Source organism: Corvus moneduloides, chromosome 2 (genome assembly GCF_009650955.1).
Source record: "Corvus moneduloides isolate bCorMon1 chromosome 2, bCorMon1.pri, whole genome shotgun sequence".
Classification (NCBI taxonomy): Eukaryota; Metazoa; Chordata; class Aves; order Passeriformes; family Corvidae; genus Corvus; species Corvus moneduloides.
Genome location: NC_045477.1, coordinates 80,005,819 through 80,022,755, shown reverse-complemented (window position 1 = coordinate 80,022,755; position 16,937 = coordinate 80,005,819). Strand labels below are relative to the sequence as shown.

The 16,937-nt window shown below is 38.2% G+C and overlaps 1 protein-coding gene across 1 annotated transcript in view; it reads right to left on the bottom strand.

Annotated features, from left to right (window-relative positions):
- Nucleotides 1-16,937, bottom strand: part of GPC6 (glypican 6) — a 1,044,338-nt gene that overhangs the window by 72,075 nt on the left and 955,326 nt on the right. The window contains exon 5 of the mRNA XM_032100037.1: nt 3,023-3,153. Coding sequence (XP_031955928.1) covers nt 3,023-3,153 — 131 coding nt within the window. The remainder of the gene's footprint in view (nt 1-3,022; nt 3,154-16,937) is intronic.

The following is a 16,937-nucleotide window of genomic DNA, read 5'->3' as shown; positions in this document are numbered from 1 at the left end:
ACTTTGGGCATATTCAGAGCACACAGATTCTTCCAGCAGAAAGGCCTTGGGCCTTGGGGTCTGACTTTCTATAACACTGCTTCTTTTTGACAAGCATCTCCAGATGTCACAGCTGTCAGGAATGGGACTTTTCCTGGGGCAAAATAAGAACCTTGTGTGGCTGTCATTTAGGGACATGACAGTTGTGCAGGGTGAGCAGCCAAGAAGCCTAGAGATTTGGAGTCAGACTTCCTAGACAGCCAGTGCTGAATATAAACTGCTGAGAAATACCAAGAAAACAGAGAAAGGTTGCAGCCTCAGCATGAATTGGAGGATCTTAACGTAATAGTAGCACATGGTAAATGTGTGCTAGAAGAGTCAAACTACAATCATCACACAAACAAGAAAAGTTAATGGCCTAGGAACAGAGATGCTCCATTTTATTCAGTGAGAGATACTGGAATACATCTAAGTCTGAATGTCCTTGGTGGGCAGTACACAGATAGAAGAGATACCTGTGGTATCTCTATAATTCTCTGTCTCAATATTGATGCGCAGCCATCAAAACAGGAAGACAGAGGGTTTGTATCTCCTAAAGAAATGAAAGACAAGGAGTGAACTCAAGCAATAAGCCTTGACTTTCTGCACTGATTAATTGTTAAGTCATTGGCTTTTTCTTGGACTTTTGGAATAGGACAATTTTATACAATTATTTGAAAGAGGAGTGCTGGATTTTGGATTAAATAAACTCTGTGTCTTCTGCCTAAAAAGAGGATGAAATAAGTGAGAGCTCCTGGAGGAAGAAACTTTTTGTTTTCATTAATTTCCACTCCTTTTACAAGAAAAGCAATATTATATAACATGGCCAAAAATTCTACTGAATACAGCATAGAGTCTTCTCCCAGACATCAACCAGATTTTTAGCTAGAAAAGGCTGCATGTCAGTGGTAAAATATAATCTATGTGTACGTGTGTGTTGCTGGCGTAACATTATTAGTGCATCGTCATTTTTCCACTCTAAAAAGGCACTGACTGACTTGTGGAAAAATACCTATGATTTCTAGTCACCACATTTTTCAGTAGGTACAGTCAAATATAAGGTACACAATTGTCCGAAGAATGAGAAAATAGAAAATATCATAATTTCAACACCCTGCTTGAAGCTTTCTGAGTGGCATCTCAGATTAATTGATGAGAGTGTCTTTTCTCCCACATTAGGTCTGCAATTGCATTCCATGCACCCCATTACATCTGGTGAGGTATCTGTCATTTCCACTGAAGCTCTAAGTGGTCAGTATGTGTAAAGGGGAAAATTAGACAACAGAGGATGGATTCGAAGTCTGCTTGTATATCATCTCTACAGATCTGACCTGGCACAAAAGAGGACAGCACTACACCCAAAGCCTTTGCCTTTTTTTTAAAGGGTAAAGCGTTTCCATGTTACATGAAAAAAGATGGATGTAACCCTAGGAGATCAAGGAAATCATATTTCAGGCGAATAATGGTCTACAGAGAATATACAAAGGTCCCTCCAGCATAGACAGTTCTGTTATCTATGAAAATATAATAAAATAAATTTTGCTGATATAATTTCTTTTCTGTTCTGCAAGATTAAAAAAATATTGTCTAAGGTTTCTCTTACAGGAAAAACTTTTGCATTGCAAATGGCATTGCTATTACTCTTTACAGCAAATAAAATATTTTTGAGGGACAGGAGAAACAGTCTGCTCTGCTACAAACAAGTTGTGAGAGGAGTTCATGCCGAAATGTCATTGGACTCTGGCAGGGGCTGCAGCTTTCCAGCTAATGAAAAAACTGTGAAAACCAAACAAGTAAAAAGGAAAACAAAATACACCTGGGCCTTGGGTGAGTTTTAAGTGAAAATATATTTTTGTTTCTTTTTTGAGGTAAGGGCTGAGTTCACTGAAGCTAGCCTTTAATTCCCAAAATATTTGAGAGAATTTGGCTGTTAAATGCCTTGATCACTGGTGCCAGAATACAGTCTCATCAAGCAGGATGTAGACTGCTTTTAAAATCCAAGGAATGTCATGTAGGTTGAAAGCAAAAGGCATATTGAAGGAAACTCTTAGCAACCTGCAGCACTGGGGCCATAAAAAGCATCTAATTTTGGGTTGGTAGGAAGAATATAAACCTCAGGCTCCTGCCTTTTGTCCCCACTTTTTTCCCAGCTACAGCAGCTTCCTTCCAAGCAATGGAAAATCACTGACTTAGATGTCAGTCTGGCCAGCACCTAAGTTACGGGGAGTTAAACAGAAGATAGAAGCTCCTAATGCACAGAACTTGGCAAACTGTTGACTTTAGAATTTCAGCCACAGTGCACTGATGAATATTAAGGCAAAGCCATTAATTGTTGACTATTGGCTCAACAGCACCTGGTACTGAATTCGAAGGATCTTATTAACATGCGGTTCAGAGGTGGTGGTGATCTGTGTATACACACACACATTAAAAACGGAAAGGAGGAAGCTGGTATCATTAGCTCTGTTTTTCTTTGTGTCAGAATCCAGACAAAACTCTATCAAACTGAGGTCTGGTAATCAGAGACTGGCCAATGTAGTATTTCCCTAGAGTGGCTATTAAAGGAGGTTAAATGGAACATTTTGTGTATTCACCTCAAACACATTGTGCTTCAGTCTGACCTAGATAGATCAAAATGTGTTTGGAAGTTAATATGGAGAATCACAGATGAGACACAAGTGGAAGTTACCAAGTCTACTCCGCAGCATATCGCTTACAGAGTTACTGCTGATTTTCAGCACCCTCTATTTTCCTTAATCTCTTACAGCTATTAATCTGAAGTTTAATAAATGGTAGCTTTTTCCCTTCCACTTCCTTTTGAAAAATTCAAGCTTGTTTAACTAGGTGAAGAATTCAAAGGCAGTCGGATGAACTGTTGAACAAGCAAAGGCAATTTCTGGTGGTCTGGACAATCTTTCCTAAAGTCTAGACAAAAAAATTGGTGGAGATGTTTTCCCCCCACTCGTGACATTCAACAACAGAGAAGGCACAACTCACACAGTACCTTTGCTGACACCTGCATGCTGTTTTCTTGCATGTTCATGATGGCTTCAGAAATCTTGACATCAATAGGATCCATGACTGATTCAATGTTGAATGGTCCCTCTAATCTCTCCGCTACCAGAAGCATAGCATCTGTTAAAACACAAAGCAGCCATTCCCTTAAAGAAGGGATACCTTTGGGTGCCTCAGGCAGACCAGCATTGCCAGCTGTAGGTGTGGATACTAAGCACTCATGATCAGAGTCTGGGGGGATGTGTGGCAGCAGCACCATGAAGCCTGCAGGGCAGCTTCCCAGCTGGCAAAAGCATCTTCCCCTACTGCTGCCACCACAAAAAAAAGAATAAAGACTGTAAAAGTTAGATTAATATTAGTTGCCATAGCATTATCGAGCTTGGGGTAAAATTATTTTACACAGCTTCTCGAAGCAACCAATGCTCTGGAGTGTACTTATATAATCTCCTTCCTAAGAAAAAGCAGGATGATAGAAATGAATCCCTGGGGTATGTTCTTAGAGTTTGTGTGAGATGATGAAAACTTTGATATGATGTATCAGGGTGTTATAATTAAAGCAGCTGTTCTTTCTGACCTTAATGATCTCATTTTCTTGCAATATAAACAGCAGATGAATATTGGATTTCTGTCATAGTATATAAGTATAAACCATGTTGGTCTTGCTACATTTTCAAAACATGGTTGTAAATTGTACGCAGAAACATATATTTTTTTGTATGTTTTGGATTCAAACAAAAAAGTTTACTTAATTTACATTAGAGCCCCTCTCCAAAATAATTTAATCTTTTGATGTTCATTAACAAGTAAAAAACAAGCAACTGAACAGAAATTAATGGCAGTAAAAAAGGTTTTACCATACATCAAATATATTTGTCTATACACAGACACAAATTTATCGCAATTTATGTGGCAATAGCCATGTGGTAAACTGGATTTATTATATACCTTTGAACATCATATTTTATCCTTGTCTCCTACATTAGATTTAAAATTTTCAGGAACTAATTAGTTTTAAGCAGATGATGCTTGTAACTTCAACATGATAAACAAAAATTTTCACATGCTGTCTTCTTTATACATCAGACTTAAGCTCCAGAAAGTACCATGCAGACTTCCTTTTGAAACAAACCCATGCCTGCATTGCTGTTGTTAGCACCAGTCCCACAGCAGCTGTGTGGGGAAGGCGTGGAGCTCCCCACAGATCTGACAGCAGTGCTTGTTAGCTCCACACTTGGCTGCAAGTCACAGAGCTCTGTTCCAGCCTGCACGGCTACCTTGTGCATGGAGGTATGGGAAGAAGTGGCTGGTCAAGTACTCAACTAGCAGCTGAGACACACACTTCCATGCACAGCCTCACCTGAGGACTGCATTATGTTGTTTATATGCTGTCAATGCATACCTAAAAATCCCATTGAAACTGAAATTGTTTGGTATCTAAACACTTTTGCAAATTTACATCTAATACTCTACAGTACTTTTAGGCTGGAAAGAGTGTAACGTCAGTTATTTGCAGTGAGGTGTAGAGCACTTGTTGCTAACTGTGAAAAATGGTGAGATGAAAGGAAATTGGTTTCAAGCAGAGGTGTTATTTTGCCTGCACATTATTTTAAAATTCTTTAGTTTATACCCTTTTTAGTGGGAAAGGGTGAAAACGGGAGCTGCCTCTAATAGGGGAAGCAGTTTTCATACACACAAAGACACATACATACATAGACATACAGATTACTGCAATAAGTTAGCAGTTTTTCCACATGCAAAAAAAAAAAATAGAGAATTTGTAAGTGTGGACTCCCACGAAGTATTTTCTTCATCATATGTTCAGAATGACTTGTATAAAACACTTATGCTTTAGTGCTTTGTGAGCAATGTGATCAGCCTAAATCCTAGGTGCCATAACCAGTACTAGGCATTGTTAGGGCACAGGTCTTGATGCCTGGATTTTCGTAGTTTACCTCAGGACTAGGGTTAAGATTAGGGTTACTGCGTAAAACAGCCAAAAGGTGGGTTTTTGGTCTTTTCGGTTTGGTTTGGTTTGGTTTTTTTGGTAGGAGTAGACTACATTTTAAGTTAAGGACAGGTGCCTCTTTGTATGAGTCCACTTTATTTTGGCAACTAGAAGGTTGGACAAGTCTAGTGCTAAGCCTAGTACATGTTCTGTGCTCAAGCAGAGTTCAGTAAATAGGTAATTGTTGGAGATCTCTCTTGAGAATGGGTAGTGGCTCGAGCCTACCTGCTGTTCTTTCTCATGGCATGGGGCACTAGTTCTGAACAAAATCTTGATGTGAAATCTCAGCAACGTGGCAGAAGAGTGCATCATCTTTAATTGAACAAGAGCCACAGTTTTAATTTAAGAACAGCCTTTCCTCAAGCAAAGTGCCTTCAACTTCAAAATTAATAGCTCTAGGAGATGCAAACTAAAAATCTGTTCCTGGCTTAGACAGTTTGTATCTTTAGAAAGATGTCCTTGTATCTTTAGAAAGATGTTCTTTAGTTCATCAGCTTCTATTTTCTGAATCTTAACCCTATCCATAGACTTAGTCATTATATGTACATCTATATCTACATATATTTATATCTATATCTATCTATATCATCTATATATCCATAATCTCTCTATATAATCTATATATATATCTATTTCTATCTAATCTATATCTATATCTATATATATCTATATCTCTTAATTGTTGTTAAGGAAGTGGGCAAAGCCTGAGGAATGTGGATGATTCCTGGCTGCCAAAGGTGACCTTTTTGTTATGTTGAGCTTCTTTCTTTGATATAGTATGGTATAGGTCTGATGGTGGTTTCAAGAGACAGGGTTCAAGTTAGGTTAGGGTCAAGTTTATATTTCAGTCACATGGGCTATAGCTTTGTGCTATTGCTCGATATAAAGGAAAGGAAGAAAATGAGAAAAAATAAAAGAAAATAAGAGAAGAGAGAAAAATCAAGCAGTAAATCCCTGCTTGTCCATATTCTTTAATTTCTATCTCCTTCTCTGACTTGGAATGAATCTGGACCATTCCAGGCAGCTATTCATAACTTAAATCTGTGGAGAAGCTACCCTGAAGCATTGAGAGGCTATGAGCCAACAGTGACACTTGAGATCAGAGCCTTGCAATCTTTTATTTAGCTAGATCTTAAGGATATGGCTAGGGAGCAATGGGTTAAAGGAAAAACAGAATTTGAAATATCCACAGCTTTATTGATGACAGGTACATCTTTATATCAGCAGTTTGTATTCTCGTTTCGGGGTTAGAGTGTGGGGTAGGACTAATGCTGAAGTAGAGGCCTATACAGGGACACATTTGAAGAGGAAGAGTCTGAGAAATGGATTAAATGCTGTGACAAGAGATGTTTGAAAGGCTGAAGTAAAACAGGTTCCTCCTGCAACATTATTTCTGAGGCTGACACAAGCTGTGCTTCCAGCTAAGGCTCATTTTAGGGATCAGCTCAGACTGGAAGTCTTGGACAATTGCACAGTTCAGATGAGTTCTTGCACAAATGGAAAATTAATGTTTGAGGACTCATTTTTACTTCTGTTTCAGCAGCTGTGCGGGGCCATAGCTGACTCAGCAGTGACCAGGCTGCTGGGTTACTCGTCTCCTTCTGGTAAGAGTACTATAAACTCAGTCTAGAAAAAGAGGATGAACAAGTGCCAGTTCTATGAATGCCAAAATGATTTTAGCCTCTGTCTGACTGAGCTCTTCCTTCTACCCTATCTCTAACCATCTTGCTGTTCCTAACTAAATCAAACATATCCAGATGATACCTGACAGCCACAGACTGAGAGACGCCTGGAAGAACAAGGTAGTCTTATTATTGTGAGTGTTCAGGCCCCTTGGGAACAAACTTACTACTGTATTTAACTAGCTTGAATCTACCAATTTTTTGAGTTAGGCCTCAGATTTAAATTAAGACTGAATTTTTTGTCTATAACGTTGATTTCTAGGAAGAAACACTGCACAGTGTTTAAGGTGAATTACTCTCGTGGAAAATATTTCCCCAGGTCATCAGGTTGAATTTTCTTTTTAGCCAACCCTAACTCTCACTACAGTGACAAACCTTATTAGTCACTTGTACAGTTCCATATGAGCACATACAATATATAGATACCAGCCACCCTGTGCAATTAAGAAAAACGGAAGCTGTTAGGTTGAATATAGGGAAAATCAGATGACATGTAATCACCTGAGATTTATGACAGGATAGTCAAAATGTTGTAATGGTCCTCACCAGACTGTAGCTCTTCAAATCTATAATCATGTATCAACAAACACAACACTGTTGTCCCAAGTCCTTTTTTTTTTTTTTCCTAAAAATATTATGAACATTATTACATGAGAAGCTGGAACGATTTTGGAATGAAGTTAAGAAAATCTAGATGCCTAGTTTATTTCAGTGTGAATCTGAGTGGGCTTAATAATTTCTCAATCACCTCAAATAGTAGATATTGGGAACTTAATTATTGTTTGTGCTATAAAAATCTGAAAAGTGATTGATTAATTGACTATATGTTTTTTATGTTGTTAATATACTTGGACTGTACTGCTCAAATACATATGTTCTTTATTTTTCCTCTTTTGTATTTTTCCAAATGCGCTTTCTTAGGTTCTGTAAGTCTTCCCTCTCCATACACTACAGCATTTGGCAAAAAGCTGGCATCTCGCTGCCAGCTGGGGTGAGTGGATCAGGAACTCGGTTTAGGTAAGTCATTCTTGTGCTGTGGGTTTGTCAGGGACTTGGAAACAATAGACATGACTAATTGCTCACTTGAGGACATAGGCTTGCCAAATGGTCCTGAGAAAGTCCAGAGCATATGGCACACGAGGGTCACCATCAGTGCTGCTGCTCTTGGCCTCTCCTGGATGCTCAAAACAGCAGCAGGGACCTTCCTGGTGCAGTAACCCCACCAAGTCTACTGAAGGCCTAGGGTGTAGTCCAGGGCACCCCAACATGTCTCTGCTAGCTGAGCACAGCAGCTCTCTTTAACTGTTTTGTATTCCCTCATCCATATCAAGAAATACCACAGGTACCACAGTGGCTTTTGGAAGGACATTGTTTCATTTTAAGCAGTATATAAGAAGGAGATCCTGAAGACATTTTTGGTTTACTTCACAGATTTTTTTTTTTTTTTTTTGGACTTTTATTGGTGCCATTTTAATGAGAAGCACAGGAGAAAACTGGTCATCATGCTAAGTGATTTATTGTATAACTTAAAAATTCAGAAGATCAGGTGTGAATTTCAAGATATGGAGATGCTTTATGAGCCCTAGACATCTCCAGGCAAAGTAGTGGATAGACTAACAGTAAAAATAGACAAGAATCTGCCTCTGTTTCCTTGGAAATGCATCAAGCCACCCTCTTATTATCTCGATACCAAAAGTGATGTCTTCCAGTTTGTGTTACATTTCTTTCAGGGCAGTTTCCCAGAAAACTTCTTAGTGAATTCCAGGTTGAAATAAAAGGAGCAGGGACAATGACACTGATTTGTGAGACATCTGACAAGTCAACCCCCCCCCGCCCCCAAACTAGACTGAAATACACAGTTCTTGTAAGAACAATCAGTGACTCCTTTTTCTTGCCCCCTTTCTATCATCAGGAAAATGCAAGGAGGGTCTGATAGGGAAAACTCAGGAGGCTGATAAGCAAATGCCTTTTACAGTCTCTGTTAATTTGGCTGTGACATCAGTTTTTCTTTTCATGTGCATTGTTGCTCTTCTACTTCAAAATTATCAGTGAGATTCCAGCAGTGGCTGAGCTTCCCCCAGGGGAATCCAAAAAAGAATCTATGGATGAAGCCCACAAATGTTGTTTCTTCATGGAAACAAAGAATGGTAAAATACTAAATTGCATGTCCTTCACAAAATTGAAAGATATATTTTGTTTTGGGGAAAAAAAGGAGGAAGATCTTTTCCTATTAGGAGTTCTCTATTTTTCTTCTATGTATGTGGTCTTACACTTATTTATGGAGAAATGCAAAGTGCTTGTTCCCAAAGTTTCTGGTGAAAGAAAGTAAGGGTAAATTTTTATTTGTGAAACTTCAAAGGATTTGTTTATGGGCAAGTCCATGGATTGCGGATTTATCAGTCGTAAACAGACTGAGCAACCTGTTGCAGTTGACTACGACCTTGAGAGTGACAATGACTGCTTTGGAAAAGGATGTTGATATGCTGGGCTGCAAGGCAGGGATCATTTGGTAGCTTCCCAACCTTCTGACCAAGGGCAAGGGGAGGCAGGAGTCTGGATTGTATTTACTAAGTCATGTAGGTAAAACTCAGTGAGTTTTCCATCATGACACTAAATATAAATAGCGGTCATAAAATCTTTAGAGTGTTAGATGGTAAACTAATGAAACAAATTAAAAACTAAAAATTGAAAAGTGAAATATGGGTACATATTGACTTTTTACAAATATAATATCAGTGGAAATACATCCGTGTAATACTCTGTCAAAACTTTTACTGCTAGATTGTGATTTACTAAAAAAAATTCAAGAAGAGGAAAGTAAAACTCTACCTCACATTTAAGGGAGGCGATAAGAACTCTTCTCAGGAAATCAGAGTAAGGCATGATTGTGATGCCAAAACTGCTGTTTTCCTTAGGGTCCACAGTCCCTTTTTCAAATTTTTATTCATATTAGAACTGTGTATGGTTCTATCCTGATGAGGTTAAACTGACACATTACAGATTTCCTTTCTGAGTATCATTAAGCTCCATATACTTTGGCATAACAACATTATAATTTTCTACATCCTACTTTATTTTATTTTGTGGTGTTTTTGTTTTTGTTTTGTTTGTTTGTTTTGTTTCATGGGAGAAGGCACTTTCTTTAAAATTCATGTTGCAAAGGGGATCTCAATATTTTTATTTGGAAATTCAGTTAACAACAACCAGTTAAGGTGCTCTCTGGAGATACGCAGGCAAATGACTCGTCGGTCCTTGCCTGAGCAAAACATGAGAAACTGCTGGATGTGGGGTAAGATTTTTCTGGAGGTAAAAATTATCAGCATAGGCAGCTGAACAAAACAGGGATCAATGGGGAAAACATGTCTGGGGTGGGTTGTTTATATGGGAGGAAACAAGGGTAAAGAAAGATGGATTAAGGTGAGCTAAGGAACAAGCATGGGAAAATAGGTGGAAGAGGGCATATGAAAGAGGCCATCTGGCAAAACTGCTGGTAGGCAAACTTGTCAGCTGCCTGATCACTGCAGTCTGCTCTATATCTGTATTAAACTCCATTCTTAACCATTTTCTGGTTGACAATCATAGCATGGCTGTGCAGAGTATTCTCTCTGTGTGTATGTATATGTGCGTGTAATGTGCTGCTAGCAAGCTTCAACCCAATGACCCTGTGAGTCGGAGACCAGCAGCAGAAAAGACCTGACATTTCTGCTGGACCCTTGGTTTAGTCTGGGTGCAGAGTCTGGATGGTCTTGAGGCCCAGGCTATGGTTCAAGGGAGTTGGTTCCGGATCTGTGTGCATGTGTGAGTAAAGGGGTCTGCATGCAGCTCCCAAATGAACTGCCTCAGGGGCTGTCTGATAGGGATCCATTCACCCTCTTATCCCTTCTGAGCTTACCATTTCTGCACATCATCCTTGAGCATGGAGTTCTTCAAAGGACTAGTGCAGAAGGATGCACTCCTGAGGGTGCCTAACTTTATCCAGTATGACCAAGATATGGAAAACTCCATTTCAATTTCTTTTCCTGATGTGAGCAGGCTCAAAATTTTACCCGCCAGAAAAACACCTTAACAACCTCTGCTATTCTAAAGTACCCAATAGCTCTCCTTTTAAAGTTGCTTCTATGGAATACTTAGCTATTCTGGACAGAAAGATTGGTATTTAAGGCACACAGTTAAGCAGGGGTGAATCCAGTTTTCTGGCTTATGCTTGAAGAGCTGATGTCTGAAGGATGATGTAATGAAATTATGTCACAAGTTCTTTCAGTAGGGACTGGAATCCAGAATTGTCCCTGCCAGGTTAATTACCAACTAATTAAAAGGCAAACTTTAAAAATGAGTGTAGATAATCAGATCTAGTTTTTTATTATCTATGTTTCAGTTATAAGAATGTACAGATTTAAGAATTAAAATGGGGTTTTGATATTTTTTATCAGCTATATAGCCACGTTGGTTCATGACAGTATCACTTACTCTTCCCTCAAAATAAAAAGGAAAAAAAGAATTCCCAATGGTATGAATAAACGAAAAGAATTTTTCATTTCTGCTGTTGGGTTTGTATCTAAGTGTCTCTTAGGTAGAGCAGCTCAAGAAATTACATGCATAAAAAGTTATTGACACGCAATTGTCATCTTTTCCCATCTGATAGAAACAAAATGAGTTTTGTTGAGTGAACTGCAGTTTCACTAGATTTTTTTTTGAGTATTTCACATAGCATACATTTTTCTTCTATGTATTGAAAAAAATGGCAACATAAAAATTATTTTTCTTCTATGTCCTTCTATAACTTTAAGGAATTCTAAATAATTTAGTACACTGTTATTAGATCATGTCTTATTGTCGTACATGTATGCAAAAGGAAAATAGCAAAGACTAGGCAAAATGGTAATCCTTGTCTACTATTCTTATTCTTTCACTACCTATAGTAGCTGAATGCAAGATGTACTTCTGAACTGGACTTCTAGCAAAATTTATTGTTAAATGTTGAGGGTTCTGTCTGAATGTTTGACATGTATCAATTAATAAAATGTAAGACATTTCTAAAATCCTTTTCTTGTTGCTTTTTCCATATGCCAAGAGATGTTTAAATGGTCTTATTGTCAGTCACAGGAAATGTTAGTAAATAAAAGAACCCCCATTGATGCATGCCTGTATGCTACCTGCCACAGTTAATTTAAATTTGTATTAACATAGACTAGTGTGCATAATTCTTTTAAGATATGTGGAGTTTGGAACACTGAAAAAAGTCAATTTTTCTGACTCTTTCTTGATGAGATAGGCTGAAATGGTTGAAAAGAACAAATCATAGCCTGACATTTTCTATTACATTTAAATGTATCCTTAGTAAAAATCTCCTGGGTATATAGTTTGCATTATCTTTATCCAGTCAAAGGCATCAGAACCTCAAAGATCTTTTCAGCCATTCCAATGCCCATGCAGAGTTACAACCATGATATAAATTCCCTAGAGACCTGTGCAGAAAAATTTTAAAATAGCTTTGCTACCTTCTTCTGACTTTTTAAATGGAAGCTTTTTCACTGTCTGCTGTACATCACTATCAGAATATTTATCTAGCTATGTGGTGTATTTTTTCTGCTGCTTAATTTAACTCAACTATTTCTAATAAGCTACTTCATGTAATCTTAAACAGTTCTATTATTTCTTTTTTTTTACATCCCTCAGATACATGTATACATTTATCATGTCTTTTAGTTTGTGCTTGGTCATACTTTCCATGTTAATTTTCTTATTCTGTTTTCATAAGTGATTTCCTCAGGTCTTTTACTGTTTTCTTTATTTCCTTTAAAAGTGCTCTCTAGTATTGTGGTGCCTAGAACTAATTAAAATTTTAGAGTTGGATTTCATTAATGTTGTTTTGCAGAGGTCCTTTTTGTTCCATATGTCTGACTTAGAAAACTTCCTTGATTCCCTTGATGTATCTGATTTCCTTATCCCCTTCATCACAACTGATTTATAATTCATATTTCCCATGTCAGTCCTGACACATTTTTCAAATGTCTCCTCATATTCAGAATTTACAGTAAATATAATTTCTACACTCTTTTTTATTTTCTTCCCTACTTATAATTCTAAATTTTGTGCCGTAGAGCTTTTTCCAACCTTGACAGAATTTATGATACCTTTTTTAACACATAATTAATGACCTGTTCATTATCTCTCTGGAAAATTGACAGATATTTTACTTTTATAAGAAGTTTGTTTCAAAAAATTTTTAGTTATTTCAAGAATAAGTATATAAGTATTTTAGCATCATCTAATCTACACATACCTGTCTTGGGGTGACTTTATTATGTGTATCCCATATCGCTGCCCTATGCCCAGAAATTAATTCTTGTGCCTTTCTATGCCTTTAAACTGAGCCTGAGAGGGGGAAGGAAAAACTGAGCAAAACTTTTTCAAAGCAGTTTGCAGCTTGTTCAAGGTCACACAGAGATGGCGACTTTTTCTTTTCCCAGCTGCAGCAGGGGAGCGAGGAAGCACCCGGCTTGCTGCTGCCCAGTCAGCTTTTGGCCAGTGGTTCAGCTGCTTTTTCTCCGGAGAGAGACTGAGAGTTGAACTTTTTTTCCTTCCCTGGAATTTTGGATTTTCTCCCTTTTCTGCTGGACTGCTTCAATATCAGAACACATCAGGAGGACTTTCCATCGGGCACAGAGGGCCTGGCCCTGGGCCAAGCCCCAGCTCCAAGGAGACCAAAGGGAGGACTCTGACACTTTCCCAGGTTCTTTCTCCATAGCAAAATTTCATTATTTAGCATTATTCTTTTCCCATGTGTTTGTTAAATAAATAGTTTTTTCTCTTTCACTTTTCTTTGAGGAAAATTTATTTTTCCCTGAACCTGGTGGGGGAGGGGTGGTGACCTGCCTTCTCTCAGAGGATATATTTCTAAATTTGACCAAACCGGAACAATAGCATAGAATCTTATCTTAGAATCTTACCATAGCATGGCTTGGCTTGGAAGGCATCTTAAAACTCATCGAGTTCCAACCCCCTGCCATGGGCAGGGACATCTTTCACTTGATCAGGTTGCTCAGAGCCCCATCCAGCCTGGCCTTGAACACTTCCAGGGATAGGGCATCTCCCATTGCTTTGGGCAACCTGTTACAGTGCCTTACGACCCTCACAGTAAAGATTTTTTCCTAATATCTAATCTAAACCCACTTTCTCTCAGTTTGAAGCCACTTCCCCTTGTCCTGCCGCTACATGCTCTTGTAAAAGGTTTCTCTGCACCGTTCACAGTTTTTCTACTACTAAGTGTGGTGGTATCTATGACTTTAATGTCTTCTTCTTCAAAAACCTAGTTTAAACCTACCAGAATGATGTCCTATTGGCAGTTTACTGCCTTATGGAAGGACATCGACCATCATTCTATTTTTTTCTTTTCTATGAATAATTTTTTCTGTTTCATAGTCTCTGTCTACCACTAGATGTAATGCATCTTCAGTGCTGCATTATCAATGAATTTTTAGCCATTCTGTGGGTTAAAGGGTCCAGTGGAGGGCCCACCTAGAGGATGAGAATATTGGAGATCACTTTTGATTCAGAGACATTTTTAGCAGAATCCACAGGACCCTGTCCCAAGACTTTCCTGTTATTTTCATAAACTGGGATTGGGAGTAAATAGTAAGGTGAAAATGGACGCTAGTATTACTGTTCAGGAGAATAAATATGAAGACTGACCTGGAAAATCTGAGAAGGACCTCATGATACTGAATGACTGAGCAATAAAATGGAATCAAGTGATGAGTATAAGAAAACAATAAAAATCCCAATATCTTTTAGGCAATGAAGGATTTTGAGATGACCACTGCCACTCAAAACCAAGCTTTTCAGTTGATGCTACCATAATGTTGGCTCAGCAATCATCAGAAAACTTCACACTGAATATTTGGAATAACTAGAGATGGAAAAGATCACCAAAGAAAATAGGTTTATAGTTACGGATAAATTTACAGTGAAATAACATCATGGATAGTGCATTGCAGAAGAAGTGACAAAGGAAAGCCTTAAAATATGTCACAAACCATAATCTAACAGTCTACAATAATGAATTAGAAGAATTACCAGAGGATGCAACAGTGGCCAGCCAGAGTGCAGGTGACATGGGGGTGTCTTAAGGCTCAGTGCTTATTCCAGTGCAGGAAAGAGATGTAGAATATTAAACTATACGATCACATTTTATTAATTTCTTAATGTTACACAATAATGATACTTTGCTAATTCCAAGTATATATGGCAATTTCCTTAATGTAGTCATCTTTTTAGAGAATAACTGGATGATCCTCTGTTTCTTTGGTAAATTCAACATTTATTTCCTCTGAATCAAAGAAAATCCTTGCCCTTGTTTCATGTGGGAAGCCGCAGTTGCTATTAAGGTCTGAAATACATACTTCCCAGGTACCAGTGCCAGGTTTTTGAATAGACATCCTACGAGTAATATCTTTCCTGCTACTTTGTCAGTAAGATGACTTTATGTCTTTCCTTGCCATAAATAAACAATCAACCTATGACCATCTTTGCTGGCATGAATCCATCCCAATGGAGCAGCTCTTAGGGAGGTGTCACACACAGTTGCACAGACAAAATTGATTTTTGCCTTTCATTTTATTGATTAATATGGAAATGTACTGTGGATATCTCATTGCATTTAAAAGCCTGCCACTATGCAGAGAATTTTGAGATGCCTAATAGCATTTTCTCCCAGCAAGTCTCAATGCAGCAAATAAAAAGTGGTTTTTTTTCCCACTGATAAATGTTTGAATCCCAAATGATTGCATACATCAAGGCTGTCACAAATCAATGCTGTTGGCATGACTAATCTATTTATTGTTTTGACATTCCTCTTGAAAGGAAAGAGCAATTTCTCTATGTTTGCCTAGCTGCACTATATTATGGGGATGAAACAGAACTAACCAATAGGATAGGGGCAACGTTGTAAAAATCCTACACTTGAGTTCCTTAATTCTTCCAAATTATCTGTGTCCTGATCTTTTAAGTGATTGGGAGATCAAGAGTAAAAATGTTTGTCCAGTCTAGAGAAGGTCAAAGTACTATAAAAAGTTAATATTCATCACATGAGACCACTTGCCTGATATGCTGTAATCATTATAAATATTAATAACAACACACAACAGTATTTTGCAGAAAATAAAAAGTCTGTTCCCACTACAACTTTCACAGCAGGAAAAAAGATGCTTTTAACTGAGGGTGAAAAATTAAAAAATGGAACATTTTCCACAGAAAGATTGCTGTCTGGCTGCACATTGCTGAGGCTTCCAGGCTGGTGGCCAGGGAACCATTGCATTATTTCTCCCTCAAAAATTTTTGATTATCTAAAATGAACATTTTCCAAAAGAAAAAACCACCACCACCAAAAATTCATCCAACAGCTCCAGTTTCATCCAGTGGGGATTTATGAACATGAATTAACTCTATTTCCCCATAAGACTGCTGAATGTCATAAAAATGGACTAGGAAATCTAAGGAGGTATGGGGGTGTTTTGAGATCAATTTTCTATAACTTTGGGTTTTAACCTGTTCTTTCAATTCTAAGCACTTAGTGGAACAGTCCTCCCTGGCTCTCTGAACACTAAATGTGGAGATGTAGTCAGCTCTGGAGAGATATTCCATCCTCCCAGTTTATTTAGGGGTTGAGTTTGCTGTGAACTTATTCATACTGCATCTCCTCTTTAGGAGCTGCCTGGATAAAGCAGCAGCTTTGTGCTTCTGCATTCAAGGCTCTGCACAGCTCTGTCCCACCCTCCTTATCCAACCGAGCTCCTCCTCTGTTAATGATCTGTGCTGGAGACCAGCCTTCACGAAATTCCTAATCTTGGTATGCACTCCCTTAATCCAGCTCTTCTTCTTACTAGAATAACAAACATTGATGAAATTCTGCTTCCACTAACCCAGCTATAGCCCTGGGATATGAACACTGATTTCATTTCATTTCTTCCTGTTCCTTCCAGACATAAGCAAGAACAGGGTGCAGATCCAGTAGCACACTAAGGAAGAAATGTTAGACTCTGTCCTGTGCTGTTGTACCCACGGTTTATTGCTGTAAAAAGTAGCACTGACTTCAGATTTTCTGAATGCAAAAGTATAAACCCAAATATGTGACCTCTAAATGCTACACGTTTCAAAGAAGACATTAAGATTATCGTTAATACTTATATCTGCCAAGAATAGGACATGACCCAAGGCCT